The sequence below is a fragment of the Phalangium opilio genome, unplaced genomic scaffold (assembly GCF_054372755.1).
Source record: "Phalangium opilio isolate 3A_F unplaced genomic scaffold, DU_Popi_V2 ptg000017l_1, whole genome shotgun sequence".
Lineage (NCBI taxonomy): Eukaryota > Metazoa > Arthropoda > Arachnida > Opiliones > Phalangiidae > Phalangium > Phalangium opilio.
Window position 1 is genome coordinate 6,800,060 of NW_028324151.1, and position 15,644 is coordinate 6,815,703.

A 15,644-nucleotide genomic window follows, 5' to 3' on the forward strand; every position below is an offset into this window, starting at 1 on the left:
ATAATTTATGGTAAATTTTAAATAATTCTTCACTTGCGAGTCCATGGCTAAAAACGACATAGTATGCGAGACTATCTTTTTTGGTGGTCCAGTTACAATGACGGTGCTACTAGATTCAAAGGGTGATGACGGTTTGAAAACACCTATCACTTTTTCAAAGAATGAAAGTTGAATTGGAAACACAATGACGTGTTTATCCTTTTAAAGAATGATACAATTAAACTTCATTATTTCACTATTATATAGTTGCGTATAATACGTAAAACTCTCTTGGTGATTGGTATATTTTGACAAAATCCATGTAATCTATTTTGTGATCCTCGTAATTTATTCTTCAAAAGCAAGAGATATTGATTATCTTCTTAATTTTACAGTTAACCTTGGCTTTAATACTGAAATTTTATCTTAATTACTTCATATTTGAGCTGCGGTGTAAAAATTCGCTTGTAAAATTGTATTTAAATGCTTGACTTTGCATTTCCCACGTTTCCTGCAATACGTGAAATGTTTTAACTTTAACTTTAGATCAATCTCAGTAATTTAGAGATATAATTGAGTGTTGCACCTGAATCGTCCCAAAATTGACGGGAAACGGCTGAACATACCTGAAATATTGTAAAAAAATTAAGTATTTTCACTGTCGGATGGATTAAACTGATGCCCTCCGCAGGTTTAATAATGAGTTAAAACAATTTCAAAATCTGTAGCCCATAACTTTTGATAGCCTCTAAAATATAAATAACTGAAACATACCTGTACTTGAAGAAGTTAGATTGTCTAGTCTCAAATATATTCAAAGCCATTGCTTATTCTTCAGTATGAACGATAGTAAATCAAGGAGAATTATGTTTTATCTTCAATATAAAATATTTAATAAGAGATCAATTAATTAAAAATAAATTGAATATGAGAGAATATAAGTCGAGACTGTTGCAAGTTATTTTGTTAGTCGACATTTAAGTAATCTTAGGTTGAAGACTAGATAAATGTAATTATGGCCTTTAGGCCGACTTCCATCGAAAAGAGTTCTAGCGAACTGAAAACCGAGCATCGAGCCTAACAATGGAGCGACCGTGCTGATTTTCGAATCCCCGCTGGGGTAAAAGATAGAAGGGTTCTAGCTAACTGAAAGCCGTGCAATGTGGTTCTAGCGAATTGAAGATACACAATAGAGAATTTCCTTCAGGGGAAAGCAAAAATTCGAGAGGAAATGAATTTAAAAGGATTTCTATTGTTCATCTTCAGTTCGCTAGAACCACATTGCACGGCTTTCAGTTAGCGAGAACCCTTCCAACTTTTGACCCAGCGGCACGGTCGCTTCATTGTTAGTCTCGATGCTCGGTTTTAAGTTCGCTAGAACCCTTTTCGCTGGAAGTCGGCCTTTAAATCCATTTAGCAATAACATTAAATATTTGACCTCATGCACAAAAGGGACCAGTTAGATGCCAGCATAAAAATAGGTAGGCAGGGAATTTCGGTTAGAAAATGGAGTTTATTTCAATTATACCACGATTAATTTCAATAAGTAAATCATTCTTGTTTTCCAAACCTTCGATGTGTAATTGGCCTTATTCCCTCAAGGATGCCACAAGTTCACACTCCTACCAGTAATAGAAAATTTTTCACGAAATATTTGACAGTAAGTTGAAATTTATCAGGTTTTGGGCACACCTTTTCAAGAACTTCTCATTTACCTACAAAACATTTAAACATATCGATTTTTGAAGAAACTAGACTCCTTACGTACAAATTTGTCCGGAGTCATTCCTAATATTTTTCAGTGTATTGCCGTTAGCAGACAGTTAGTTCTAATGCCTTGTTCAAGATACTGCGCGTTCTCTGTGGTTTATATGACTATAGTAGTTTAATATTTTACCACGGTTTCCATTAAATTTGTTCCACGGCTAAGCTTTTAGCGGAATTGCATAAAATATTACGTTCAATATTGCACAAGCAAACTTTTGGTATGGAGTGGGTTTAACGCAAGTGGGCACGCATTCAAAGCTTTAATATTGCGCAACTTAAAGGTGGAAACTTAAGATTAGGGCTACGTGAAAATTTCCAATAGAAGAAGACGTATAAATTTAAATCGAAAAACTTAAAAAAACCTATTTATAAATTTTTCTATAAATAAGTATATTACGTATAAAAATATTTTACCTCGTTTTTCATTTAATTTGCTCCACCACTAAAAGTTTATAGAATTTCATAAAATATTTCGTACATTATTGCACAAGCAAACTCCCGCTATGCTTTTGGTAAAGTAAGAGGAGAATTGGTTATTCGCATTCACCGTGGGTTTTAACATAAGGGGTGCGTGCATGGAAAGGTTCAATTTTGAGCCTCAGAATATAATTTTTGCAAAGTCCAAAGGCGCCAACTTAATGTTGGAAACACTGTATTATGATTACGTGAAAATGGTCAATAGAAAATATTTCACATAACATTTAGTGCAGCTGTCTATAGTGGTACCTGAATTGAAGCCCAATTTTCGTTAGTTCTCACAGAAAAACTCATTATGGCATAAGTTTCTCTTATGGCCTACTAAATAAACACGGCTACCTATTTCATTTCAATGATACCTAGTGTTAGATAATTTATAGGAGTCAGCTTTCCTTGTTGACTCAACACAGCTAGATAATTGCAGCGTTAGTGTTGAAGGTAATTGTAGTAAAATAATTAAAAGCTTTAAACCAATATGCCAGCGGTCAACCTTGAATCACTAATTGTTTGGAAAATTTTGGTAAAGAAATACATATTTACATAAACACCCAGAATAATTTGTCGTTATAGTTGAAAACAACTTCTTAAAAGGTAAATGCGTTTAAATCTAGGCTAAAGGCATTAAATTTGGGTTTCATAGTCGAACTTTATAATAAATAATAATAAAACTGCATTGTGTTGGGGTAATCTTGCCAGCCTTATTCTAGAGTTGGAATACAGTTAATTAAACTCTAATGTTTTCTACAGTTATAAAATTCGTCGGGGAAAAACATGCCAATTGCTTTTATTAATTCATTCTTATAGTTAAAACCAAACTATTTTTGAGTTTGGATTCGGTTTATGTACTATAGGTTTCAGTAGGTTTTATTATGAACCATACACGGCTATTTGACTACAGATTTTTTTGTATAAAACTGATACACGCCATCCTCTACAAAGTACGTTTCAATTTGAGTTCATCCAATGCTTCTCTAGATTTTTTCCAAAACTGTCTTGAAAAACGAGGTTTTAAATGCCAATGTGAATCAGAAGAGAAAACGTTTCATTTCGATGTAAAGAAACGTCAATTAATCATTTTTAATTGCTGTCTGTCGTCTTCTAGAACAGAATTTCAAGTGTTACGAGTGTTGCTGACACGATAGCGAGCATTACGAGCAGATGGAACGGAGTCGTCAACTGGGAAATCTTCAATTCATTTATGCTCTCTTTCGGCCTCGTCCAGGTTACGTAATCAAGCGGATAAGTGAAGTCGAAATCCAGATATGAGTACGGCTTGCTCTCAAATATCGGATACACACTGAAAATTGGAAAGAACTGAGTTATACAAGAACTTCAACATGCAATATTTTGAAAGACGTGATTTAAGATAGAGAGTGGAAGGCGGTCCAGATCTGACTTAAGAGACATCGTACCTTATTTGACCAATTTCACGGATTTCCGGGCTGTTATGTACGAATGACGTATTGTAAATGATGTGCAAATAATCGGTGTGAATTTCTTCCGAAATGTATAGTCCACCCAAGCTTGCGATTAATTCTTTTGAATCATCATCTCCCGTCAGTACTTCTCCGATTAACCAAGTCAGATACGTCTTACTAATGATCAGAACCGATTCACCAGACAGGATATCCATGTATCCATCTATACTTAATAGATCCATAAGAGCACAGAAATTTTTCTCTGTTAGACTATTGAACCACTTGTTGACAGCTTCATCGCCAGTAGCCTGAAAATGAATTTTAATTTTTTTTTTAATTATTGGATTGAAATGCGTAATCTTATCGTAAGTTCAACGAATAGAATTCCATAATTTAGGACAGTTTCAAAAATTTTGGAAATTTCAATTTTCATTTTCATTTATAAGGAATATAAGCCATTTCAATCTTTCTTGAAGACAATCTAGCTTACCAAAATCCTAAGAAACTCGTGGGCGATGCCTCCCTCGACTATGATGGGTTTTAGTTTGGACGCCATCACGTCTTCCAATGAGTTGAGAGTGTCGTATGTCTCTGTGGTAAACTCGGTTTTTAAGAAACATCCCAAAAAGAACAAAATGATCGTGGCACTTATCAACCAAACTGAAAATATCACTCGAACAGTTACTTCCGATGATATATTTGGAATTGCTGCAAGTGTAATTAAGTAGACTTATTTATTTGGATTGGGGGGGGCTTCTTTGTTGTCACTCACGTTCTGAACACAGCAAAGACGAGTTCTTCCAAACGTTGTTCAACATGGTTTTCACTGATTTCTTTATAATTTGCCTCGTCGACAAAATCTTGATTCGACGCCTTAGAATCCAATGAAGTGTCATGATTGTCGAAATTATAATTACTGACGATGTCATTAACGTAAGAACCTATTCGAAATTTATAAATTCAGTATTACAAAGATCATGAATTGAATTTATGGTAAACATCAAATTTTAAATAATTCTTCACCTGCGAGTCCATGGCTAAAAAGGACAGAGTATTTGAGACAATCTTTTTTGGTGGACCAGTTACAATGACGGTGCCGCTAGAAACAAAGGGTGATGACGGTGTGAAAACACCTATCACTTTTTCAAAGAATGAAAGTTGAATTGGAAACACAATGACGTGTTTATCCTTTTAAATAATGATACAATTAAACTAAATTATTTCACTATAATATAGTTGCGTATAATACGTAAAACTCTCTTGGTGATTGGTATATTTTGACAAAGTCCGTGTAATCTATTTTGTGATCCTCGTAATTTATTCTTCAAAAGCAAAAGATATTGATTATCTTCTCAATTTCACAGTTAACGTTGGCAATCTTACTTCATATTCGTGGCCCGTTGTAAAAATTCTCTTGTAAAATTGTATTTGAATGCTTGACTTTGCATCTGCCACGTTTCCTGCAATGCGTGAAATGTTTTAACTTTAATTTTCAATAATTTTTATATGAAATAATCGATTTTACCTCAATCGTCCCAAAATTTACTGGAAACGGCTGCGCATATCTGAAAAATTGTAAAGGAATTTAAGGTAATTTAAAATCATATGGATTAAACTTGCACACCATAAATGGTTGAATAATCAGCGCAAAAAATATCCAAATCCGGAACCCAACAATTTTTAATAGGTACTAAAATATACATCAATAAAACATACCTGTACTTGAAGAAGTTAGACTGTCTATTCTCAAATATGTTCATAGTCATTGCTTACTCTTCAATATGATCGATATTAAAAGCAACTTTAATATAAAACATTCAATAAGTAATCAATTCGAATTTTGACATAAATTTCTATTATGGCCGACTAAATAAACACGACTATTTCTTTCCTAAGATATTTAGCGTTGGAAAATTCATTGGAGTCGGCTTTCCTTGTTTACTCTCCACGGCTAGAAACTCGCAGTGTTAGTGTTGAAGGTAATTTTAGTAGTATAATTATAAGCTTTCTACCAGTGTGCCAGGTCAACCTCGAATCACTAATTGCTTGGAAACCTTTGGTAAAGAAATAAATATTTACATAAGCACCCAGAATAATGGGTATTTATAGTTGAGCCCAACTTTATAAATGGTAATCTTTATTCACAAGAACCACTTTTTCTACCGTAAACGACACTAAACCTAAAGTTGGGTTAAACTATGGAATAATTGCTCGCAATTAACTGTTTTTTCCTAATTATAACAAACCACGCACTTGCTTATAAAAGTTTTTATAGTTTAATAAGTTTGCGAAGAGAAACTTTGAAGAGTCTTTATTTCTAGGTCCTCTATAATTAAAACAATTAACTATTTATAGAGGTAGTAGAGAAATCAGAACCAACAACGTTTTTCAAACAAAAGCGGTATTTTGTTGTGGGGTAAATTGGAATATTTTTGATGTCAGATTCGATTACGTGTAATTATTCATTTAGGCTTAATTGTTATATTGAAAACTCATATTTTCCTGTGGTTTTCGTGTAAAATTGGTATTGTATTTATGTTTTATGAGTCATAAGTATGTCGCTTCATATTGTTTGACGCACTTTGGAATGTTTAATTAAGAAAAAGGAAGTCTGAATACGGTTTGGAAAATAAGCGGGTTGTAACCAATGACTTTAATTGGTTAAAAACCGGTTATAAGTGACCAAAACTTGGGTTAACCTTTTGGCATATATCAAGTCATACGCCTCTGAAATACATTTTAATGTGATTTATTCATGAGAATGTTTACAGTGTAAATTATTTTTTCTTTTAAAGCGATTTTAATTGGTTATACTAGACTTACTATTAACAATAATTCGTAAAATACATTTTAATTTTAATTTTTTTTGAGAAACGTTACATTCTAAATGCGCAATGCAAGTTTTTTTTCTGAAGCTGTACGAAAGTGTTTTGTCCATATCTTTCTGTTAAAACATAGCGACAGTGGTAAAAAGGAATTACGTATTTTTCGCCGTCCCCTTCAGCAACGTCATCAAAACGTAGTTTATGTGAGCCAATAAGATAATTTAAACTTTTCGTTACGTGTTGGAGGGAGGGCTCTATACTGGGCTATGAGTCGGACTGAAGTAAATACTAACCGTTCTCCATTCCTACTTCTAAAATTAAATCTATCCCTGATGAAAGTTTAATCTATAGGAAGGAAATATTCTAAGCCATAGGTGAAGTATTTTCATGTTTGTTAATAGTTACAAGTATTAAGAAAATATTTTCGATGTTCTACAATATTATTTCAAGTGTTATTACTACAACTGTTACCGCAGCTAGAATAAGTAGTAGGTAAAACGGTGTTGTCATTTGCGAAATATCCAGTTCAGTTACGCTTTCTTTGGGCTTCGTCCAGGTTATGTAATCCAGCGAATGAATGAAATTTAAATCCAGAAATTCGTATGGTTTGCTCTCAAAAATGGGAATCATACTGAAATTTTCAAGAAAAAAATTACTTTAACGAAATTCTAGCAATAATTAAGATAGAAAGCGGGTGACCTAATTGTTTCTGGGTTGTATCAAGATCTCATTCACGTTAAGAGAGAACGTTCGAGTTTACCTTCACCCTCGCTACCATCAAGTACTACCTAGGCCACTCCCTAAATAGAAATTTCCGCCATTTTATCGATACACTAACACCGCCTGGTGGACTATCCATTCATTATTTATCGAAATTGTCGTTCTCGATCTCGATGTGAGGGAGACTGACTCCAGAATTAGTAGAAATGTTTATTAGAGCAACAGTTGATAGTGCTGGTTATGTCGATATAAATATAGACCGAATAGTAAATAGTAAAATAGACAATAGTTATTCGATTATTATAACAAGGAAAGGCCACTATTATTTTCCTTAAGTGCCAGAACAACCAAGGCTTACGTTTGAAACTTCAGGTAATATAATACCACGTTATTTTTATCTGTCCCTACCCCGATTGATAAAAAATATATTTTTAATAAGGCCGATCCGATGTTATTAATCTGAATCGTATACTATGCCTAATACTTAACATTGTTGTCAATAGTTTCTTTCGACTTCTTGGCTCTTGCCTAGGCCGACTCTCGAGTCGCTACTGGACGCGTCCATTTAACATTTTATTCAGTAATTTGAGGTTAGTAGGTGGCGCGCTAAACCATACCCCACTCGATCACGCGCGTCACGACGCAAGCTGCTCTCGCTATAGCTATAGCGCGAGCAGCGCAGAGTCTGGGAGCGCGGATCGAGTGGGCTATGGGTAAACCGACTTAAACTAGGCCCCTCCCAGAAAAAAAAGATAACTCTGACTTCATGGAAGCGGATTAGACTGACTCGAACGTTCTCTCTTAACGTGAATGAGATCTTGGTTGTATATGTACCTTAACTGTCCAATTTCACATATTTCCGGGCTTTTCGATACGACTGACGTGTTGTAAATGATGTGCAGATAATCGGTGTGGATATCGTCCGAAATGTAGAGTCCACCCAGGCTTGCTATTATTTCTTTCGAATCATCATCTCCCGTCAGCACTTCTCCTAATAACCAAGTCAGATAGGTTTTGCTAATGATCAGGACCGATTTGCCAGACACGACATCCATGTATCCATCCAAGCTTAATAGTTCCAAAAAACCACAGAAATTGTCCCCAGTTAGACTTTTTAGCCACTTATTGACAACTTCGTCGCCAGTTGCCTGAAAAATGTTGGTTTGTGTTATTTTATGGATATTTCAAAGTGAATATAAGCAATGTAAAGGTAAAAAGTTGATCGATTGCTATGAAATAATTTATTAGTATTATTGGAATCACTTCAAGGGGAGCCATTTCAATCTTAGCTTAAGATAATCTTACCAATATCTTAAGATACTCATGAACGCTACTTCCCTCGATTATTTTGGGTTTTAATTTGGACGCCATTACGTCTTTTAACGACTTGAGGGTGTCGTATGTCTCTGTGGTATACTCGGTTTTTAAGAAACATCCCAAGAAGAATAAAATTATCGCGACGCTTAAGAACCAAACTGAAGAGATCACTCGAACAGTTACTTCCGGTGATATCTCTGGAATGGCTGCGAAATATCATTAACTTAAATGTAATAATATATTTTTGGTATTGGGTTGCCACTTACGTTCAGCACACAGCAGTGACGCGTTATTCCAAATGTTGTTCAACATTCGTTTCACTATTTTCTTGATAATTTGCCTCATAGACAATATTTGGAACTGACGCCTTAGAACCCAATGGAGTGTCAGGATTGCCGAAATTAAAATCAAGAGCTCAGAAATGAGCGTAATAACCTGTTTCCAACATAATATATATTCTTATTAGAGTCTATTTAAAGTGTCAGGAATCTTTTTCATCTTTTGTTGCTGTTGTTTATAATGCAAAAGCTCAATTCAGGCCTTAAAACTTTAACCAATAATGCACCTTCACCTGATTGTCCATGGCAAGGAACGATAATGTTGTAGAGACTATCTTTTTAGGTGGACCAGTGACAATGACGGTGCTACTAAACTCAAAAGGCGAGGAAGGTGTATATACACCTATCACTTTTTCGAAGAATGAAAGTTGAATTGGTAACGCTATGACGTGTTTATCCTTTCAAATCAAATTGTGATACAATTTAACTTAATTATTTCTTTATTATAAAGTTGTATATAATACGTTAAACTGTCTTGGTGATTCGTATATTTTGACAAATTCTGTGTAATCTATTTTGTGATCCTCGTAATTAATTCTTCAATAGCAAGAGATATTGATTAGGCTACCTTCTCAATTTTACAGTTAACGTTGGTTCTAATATTGAAATTGTATCTTACTTGAAATTGGCAGCGCTTTCTAGGTATTCCTTTGTAAAAATGTATTTAAGCGCTTGACTTTGCATTCCCCAAGTTTCCTGCCATACGAACAAGGTTCTAACTATTAATTTCGATTCAAGTAATTAAAAATGTATTTGAAAATTATACATCAATCGTTCCAACATTGGCGGGAAAAGGCTGAGCATATCTGAGAAGAAAATTAAAGAATTAATTGAATAATTTATACCCCTAACCTCGTTATGTTTCAGTAGTCAATGTGATAATAGAAAAATTAAGAGCTTTTTTTGTCATTAGGCATAAAAAATTATAATTATTCAAGCATACCTGTATTTGAAAAAGCTGGACTGCCTATATTCAAATTTGTCGACACCCATTTTGAAAATTTTCAGAAACAGATATACAGTTTGATCGAAAGCTAATTAAGCTTGGAAATGTGTTTAATGTTAGCAGAAGGGGATAATAGAAGAAATATGACACTGTCTTCTCTTAGTACTTTAGTACTTAGTACTCACCCCTTTTTATTTGCTCATTTGTTCATCAAACTGAATTCAGATGGGCATGGCACCATGCTAGGGTGAATTCTATAACTGTTTGGTGCTAAATCCTCAGCGATCAACCAACAAACCTTGATTGTCTTGACGTGGGGCAAAAATCGGCAATGTTTGGAAATAATACGTCTAATGGAAAATAGGAAACGTGTTATTTGGTTTACAGTATATTCGAAACCCATTAAAATTATAACGAACCATGTTAAACTCAAAAAATAAATAGTTTTATACTCAAAATTTATAGGTGCAGAAGGGAGATACGATGGCTTAACTTTTCTCGCCTTCATTAAGTTTGGTTGTTAATGGTGAAATTGTGCTTTACTAGAATATTTCCCAAACAATAATAGTGAAAAGTTAGGTTGAGTGTTATGCTTGAAGTTAGCGGTTGGAGCTACAGTTAGTAATTGCTAGTAGAACTATAATTCACGAATTATAAATATACTTTTATATGTGTCATTAATTTCAACTTTCGGCCACGCCTTTAATTGCTAAGCTATTCGTGGCTATTCTTAATTACAGGGATGTTTCAACTTTCACTATGGAGTGGAAACCGGAAAAAACTTGAGATATAACATATAATTGATTTTGGGTCACTTTCATACCATAAGTTAATATCAAGAAGTGATATCTAGTTTATTAGGGAGAAGGTATAAATTCACCACATTTCCAGCTTTATCTCCAGTCCAAACGTAGGTCCGGAGTTAATCCCCGCCGCCTCTAAATTACAACCAGCATCTCATTGGTTCTTGAAAACTCATGTCAGCGCGACGCGAAAGACGAAAATAACGTATTTCTGACTGAGGAGAGGCGAAATAGCCAGGCCTCCTTTTACGTCCCCCCTCGTATTTTGAAAGGGGGACTGGGACAATGGTGCGCGAATATTTAGGCAACTTATACCTTCTTCCTAGTAAACTTGATATCACTGCTTGATGAGACGTTGAAGATTGTAAAGTTTCCCAAATAAATAATTCAAATCTATTTGTTTATACTTTGGAAGTTTTTATAAAATGGTCAGGTAACTTTATGGAATATGGCAACCCTGAAAATTCAGGGAATATATTTTTTGTGCGAGCCATGCAATGACGTTTTAAGGATTCGATTAAATAATGCCTAAGTGGTAAAGTTTTTCAATTATAATAACCTTCGGAAGTACAAAGGTTATTGGATTTTTCAATTTAAATTTTATGTCTACTTCTATTTGAAATTTTCAAGTAGTCGTATTATAGCGTTTCCAACTTCAATTTAGCGCTTTGGGACTTTGCAATTTGAAAAACAACATCTGAGACTCAAAATTAAACCTTTCCATGCGTGCCCACTTTTGTTAAACCCATTTTGAAAACGAATATTTTTTCTCTTAAGCAATTCCGCTAAAAGCTTAGTCGCGGAACAAATTTAATGGAAAGCGTGGTAAAACAATAAGCTACTACTCATATTAACCACAGAGAACGCGCAGTATCTTGAACCAAATACTAGTGTTAAAATTGTCTGCCAGCGATAGCGCATTAAAAAATGGCTCTCGATAAATTTGTATATAAGGAGTCCAGATTCTTCAAATATCGGTATGTTTATATGTTTTGTAGGTAAATAAGAAATTCTTAAAATGATGTGGGCCAAACTTGATCTAGCCTGACATGACATAATACAATAGGGATGCATACGCGAAGTGAGTTTCCAACTCTAGATTTAAAAATAACGCTTTTTTTCATATCAGCTGTTTCGGTAATTAATTAGATAATATGCCTTAAAGAAACGCTGTTTTCTATTAAAGTCAGTTTGGGGATGCAGCTTTTTTGAATAGAAAACACTGTTTTAACTGCTGTTTTAAGAATAGAGGACGCTGTTTTAACTGCTGTTTTAAGAATAGAAGGCTCTGTTTTAAGAATAGAAGGCTCTGTTTTAAGAATAGAAGACGCTGTTTTAACTGCTGTTTTAAGAATAGAAGGCTCTGTTTTAAGAATAGAAGACTTTGTTCTAAGAATAGAAGGTTCTGTTTTAAGAATAGAAGGCTCTGTTTTAAGAATAGAAGGCTCTGTTTTAAGAATAGAAGGCTCTGTTTTAAGAATAGAAGGCTTTGTTTTAAGAATAAAAGACTCTGTTTTAAGAATAGAAGGCTCTGTTTTAAGAATAAAAGGCTCTGTTTTAAGAATAGAAGGCTCTGTTTTAAGAATAGAAGGCTCTGTTTTAAGAATAGAAGACTCTGTTTTAAGAATAGAAGGCTCTGTTTTAAGAATAGAAGACTCTGTTTTAAGAATAGAAGGCTCTGTTTTAAGAATAGAAGACTCTGTTTTAAGAATAGAAGGCTCTGTTTTAAGAATAGAAGGCTCTGTTTTAAGAATAGAAGGCTCTGTTTTAAGAATAGAAGACTTTGTTTTAAGAATAGAAGGCTCTGTTTTAAGAATAGAAGACTCTGTTTTAAGAATAGAAGACTCTGTTTTTAGAATAGAAGGCTCTGTTTTAAGAATAGAAGACTCTGTTTTAAGAATGGAAGGCTCTGTTTTAAGAATGGAAGGCTCTGTTTTAAGAATGGAAGGCTCTGTTTTAAGAATGGAAGGCTCTGTTTTAAGAATAGAAGGCTCTGTTTTAAGAATGGAAGGCTCTGTTTTAAGAATGGAAGGCTCTGTTTTAAGAATGGAAGGCTCTGTTTTAAGAATGGAAGGCTCTGTTTTAAGAATAGAAGACTCTGTTTTAAGAATAGAAGGCTCTGTTTTAAGAATAGAAGGCTCTGTTTTAAGAATAGAAGGCTCTGTTTTAAGAATAGAAGGCTCTGTTTTAAGAATAGAAGGCTCTGTTTTAAGAATAGAAGGCTCTGTTTTAAGAATAGAAGGCTCTGTTTTAAGAATAGAAGGCTCTGTTTTAAGAATAGAAGCCTCTGTTTTAAGAATAGAAGACGCGGTTATAACAACAGAAAACGCAGTTAAATTTGATTAAATTAGAAGCAACTCTTAAAAGATTTCGTACTTTTCAGATATGCTCAACCTTATCCAGGCAATTATGGCACAATTGCTGTAATACATTCATTTATATTTATTCTCTACTTCTGAAACCGTAATATTTAAAGTTTTAATAAAATTTATTGCAGGAAACATGGGATATGGAGAGTCAAGCCTTAAAATACATCTTTACCAGGGAGTTTTTGGATCGCGCCATTAACATCAAGTACAATATTAAAAACCGCAGCATCTTATCATGAAAAAATATAGGGAAATTTACATTTAATTAGGATTTCTTTAAATATTTTTTTTTTTCATTTCATAGACTTAATTACGAAGACCACAAAATAGGTTACATGGAATTGGTCGAAATACACGAATCACCAACAAAGTTTTATGTATTATACATAAATATTTAATAGTAAAAATTATAAAATTTAATTGTTTTTTTTTTTGTTTAAAAGGATAAACACGTCATAGTGTTCCCAATTCAACTTTCATTCTTCGAAAAAGTGACAGGTGTTTATACACCTTCATCACCGTTTGAGTTTAGTAGTACCGTCATTGTCACTGGTCCACCTGAAAAAATTGTCTCTTCAACGTTATCGTTTCTTGCCATGGACCCGAATGTAAAAATATATTTTAATTACATTCCAAGACCTGTACTTAGCATAAAAATATATATAATATAATAATATAATAATTATAAGGATGATATCCCAGTCTATAAACCTAATCGAGCAATATACTAAATTTGTATTTAAACATAAATTTTCTTAATATTTTCGATGGTACAGGTTGTTACGTTACTGACCGCATCAGTTATTTTAATTTCGGCAATCCTGACATTTCATTGGATTCTAAAACGTCGCTTCAAGATATTGTCTACGAGACAAACAGTCAAGAAATTTGTATACCTAATGTCGAACAACATTTGGAATAACGCGTCACTGCTCTGTGCTGAACGTGAGTTATATGATACTCGAAGTCCCTTCCTCTTTAGTTGAAAAAAAGGAAAACCAAAGTGACGGGATCTTGCTTATTTACTGCAGCCGTTCCAGAGATATCACCGGAAGTAACTGTTCGAGTGACATCTTCAGTTTGGTTGTTAGGCGCCTCGATAATTCTGTTCTTTTTGGGATGTTACTTAAAAACCGAGTTTACCACAGAGACATACCACACCCTCAACTCATTGGAAGACGTAATGAAGTCAAAATTAAAACCCAAAATAATCGAGGGAAGCATCGTCCATGAATACCTTAAGATTTTGGTAAGATTATCTTCAATGAATTTTGAAATGGTTCCCCTTTAAATATTGATAATTTTCAATTCCTGTGTTCATAAATTTAGTCAGTAATGCTTATTATTATTATTACAATCCTAATAAGTTATGAAATAACAATCGATCAACTAATCTTTCGAACCGATATTTTTCAGGCAACTGGCGACGAAGTTGTCAATAAGTGGCTCAAAAGTCTAAAAAAGGAAAATTTTTGTGGTCTAGTGGAATTGTTAGATTTAGAAGGATACATGGATGTCCTGTCTGGTGATTCGGTTCTAATCATCAGCAAAACCTATCTGACTTGGTTAATCGGAGAAGTACTGACGAGAGGTGATGATTCAAAAGAAATAATAGCAAAGATGGGTGGACTTTACATTTCGAACGAAATTCACACCGATTATCTGCACATCCTTTACAACACGTCATTTATAACTAACGGACCTGAAATTAAAGAAATGGGTCAAGTGAGGTAAGACTACCACCAACCCTCTATCAGGGAAAGTCATGTTACCTTAGTATTTATCCAATATTTCCTAATACTAATTAAAATTCTTTTTTCTAAATTTCAGCGTGTATCCGATATTTGAGAGCAAACCCTACGCTTATCTGGATTTCAACTTCATCCATCCCCTCGATTACGTAACTTGGATGAAACCTCAAGAAAGCGTAACCGACCTGAGCATATCGCAAATGACACCACCATTCATACTACTACTTTTGCTAATTGTTGTATCAGCAATAATCACTACACTTGAAATAATATTCTAGAAATTCTGCAAGGAAAATTCAGTAATATCAAACGGTGCTTTATTTTTTACACAGAATTTAGCCTCTAAAAATATTCTAATGATCATAATACTTTTAGTTCACTTCCAAAATAACTGGAAAAATATTTCAGTGCACTCACGATAAAATGATATTTATTCCTTACAACTCAATCATATGGATTTCTTAGAACCAATTTACAATAATCTCAAATAGTTCTATAGATTTCAAATGGAAATGATTTGACTTGGGTTCATTTTGATGAAAACACTTCTCAACATCGTGTCCTTAAGGCTTAAAGTGTACATTTATGTGCACTTTTCATTATAAACGTAACTGGATAAAATTTAATAACGAAATTAGACTGTGCACATTTTGCACGATAATTCCTCTTCACATCATCTACCTTTGAATGGATTAAATTCATCCCAGGGTAGCACTAACGCTTTAGGCTTTTGCCCTATTGGGTTTACAGAGGTTAACGTGTAATCGCACAAACTATATTAATACATCGCGTGATCATGGATTGAACGTTATATTTCAGTAAGTTAATAATGTAAATTCAATAGGAATACTGTTTAATAAAGGAAGGTTGCACATGGTAACGGCATACTTTTAAATTGGTACATCCGGTCTGAAAGTAGTAGTAGGCAAACGGG

General features: G+C 33.9%; 4 protein-coding genes across 6 annotated transcripts in view; 1 reads left to right on the top strand and 3 right to left on the bottom strand.

The window, feature by feature from the left end:
• The window catches only part of LOC149702786 (uncharacterized), a 119,187-nt gene extending 103,601 nt beyond the window's left edge, over window positions 1–15,586 (top strand). Inside the window, exons 2-10 of the mRNA XM_089866713.1 lie at window positions 12,974–13,013; window positions 13,088–13,164; window positions 13,264–13,336; window positions 13,403–13,567; window positions 13,736–13,904; window positions 13,991–14,208; window positions 14,376–14,689; window positions 14,790–15,022; window positions 15,086–15,586. Coding sequence (XP_089722839.1) covers window positions 13,100–13,164; window positions 13,264–13,336; window positions 13,403–13,567; window positions 13,736–13,904; window positions 13,991–14,208; window positions 14,376–14,689; window positions 14,790–14,988 — 1,203 coding nt within the window. The 5' untranslated portion in view covers window positions 12,974–13,013; window positions 13,088–13,099 and the 3' untranslated portion in view covers window positions 14,989–15,022; window positions 15,086–15,586. The remainder of the gene's footprint in view (window positions 1–12,973; window positions 13,014–13,087; window positions 13,165–13,263; window positions 13,337–13,402; window positions 13,568–13,735; window positions 13,905–13,990; window positions 14,209–14,375; window positions 14,690–14,789; window positions 15,023–15,085) is intronic.
• LOC149702796 (uncharacterized) lies at window positions 3,138–4,229 on the bottom strand. The gene is made up of 3 exons (XM_089866727.1): window positions 4,132–4,229; window positions 3,636–3,949; window positions 3,138–3,520 (listed from the first exon to the last, which is right to left on the bottom strand). Exons 1-3 carry the CDS (start codon window positions 4,195–4,197, stop codon window positions 3,322–3,324), a joined length of 579 nt encoding a protein of 192 aa, XP_089722853.1. The 5' UTR covers window positions 4,198–4,229; the 3' UTR covers window positions 3,138–3,321.
• Window positions 6,375–8,712, bottom strand: LOC149702797 (uncharacterized). 3 transcript variants are annotated; one of them, XR_016381855.1, is made up of 2 exons: window positions 7,227–7,738; window positions 6,375–7,097 (listed from the first exon to the last, which is right to left on the bottom strand). XR_016381855.1 is itself a non-coding variant. In XM_089866735.1 (2 exons), the coding sequence occupies exons 1-2, from the start codon at window positions 8,239–8,241 to the stop codon at window positions 6,899–6,901; spliced, it is 420 nt and encodes a 139-aa protein (XP_089722861.1). In that variant the 5' UTR covers window positions 8,242–8,712; the 3' UTR covers window positions 6,375–6,898. The 3 variants fall into 3 exon arrangements, 1 of the variants encoding a protein (XP_089722861.1); XR_016381854.1 differs by having other exon boundaries at window positions 7,166–7,738; XM_089866735.1 differs by lacking the exon at window positions 7,227–7,738 and adding an exon at window positions 8,021–8,712.
• LOC149702798 (uncharacterized) lies at window positions 8,938–10,019 on the bottom strand. The gene is made up of 7 exons (XM_089867053.1): window positions 9,973–10,019; window positions 9,785–9,884; window positions 9,608–9,647; window positions 9,461–9,537; window positions 9,306–9,378; window positions 9,075–9,239; window positions 8,938–9,010 (listed from the first exon to the last, which is right to left on the bottom strand). The coding sequence occupies exons 2-7, from the start codon at window positions 9,832–9,834 to the stop codon at window positions 8,966–8,968; spliced, it is 450 nt and encodes a 149-aa protein (XP_089723179.1). The 5' UTR covers window positions 9,835–9,884; window positions 9,973–10,019; the 3' UTR covers window positions 8,938–8,965.
• Window positions 15,587–15,644: the final 58 nt, after the last annotated feature.

Coding starts and splice junctions, on each gene's coding strand:
- LOC149702796 (XM_089866727.1), bottom strand. CDS start 4,197: ATGGCGTCCAAACTAAAACCCATCATAGTCGAGGGAGGCATCGCCCAC. Junction 3,950..4,131: donor ACGAGTTTCTTAGGATTTTG/GTAAGCTAGATT, acceptor ATTCATTTTCAG/GCTACTGGCGATGAAGCTGT. Junction 3,521..3,635: donor CGTGAAATTGGTCAAATAAG/GTACGATGTCTC, acceptor TCCAATTTTCAG/TGTGTATCCGATATTTGAGA.
- LOC149702797 (XM_089866735.1), bottom strand. CDS start 8,241: ATGGATGTCGTGTCTGGCAAATCGGTCCTGATCATTAGCAAAACCTAT. Junction 7,098..8,020: donor TGTGAAATTGGACAGTTAAG/GTACATATACAA, acceptor TGAAAATTTCAG/TATGATTCCCATTTTTGAGA.
- LOC149702798 (XM_089867053.1), bottom strand. CDS start 9,834: ATGGGTGTCGACAAATTTGAATATAGGCAGTCCAGCTTTTTCAAATAC. Junction 9,240..9,305: donor AATCACCAAGACAGTTTAAC/GTATTATATACA, acceptor TTGATTTGAAAG/GATAAACACGTCATAGCGTT. Junction 9,011..9,074: donor TCCTTGCCATGGACAATCAG/GTGAAGGTGCAT, acceptor TATAAACAACAG/CAACAAAAGATGAAAAAGAT.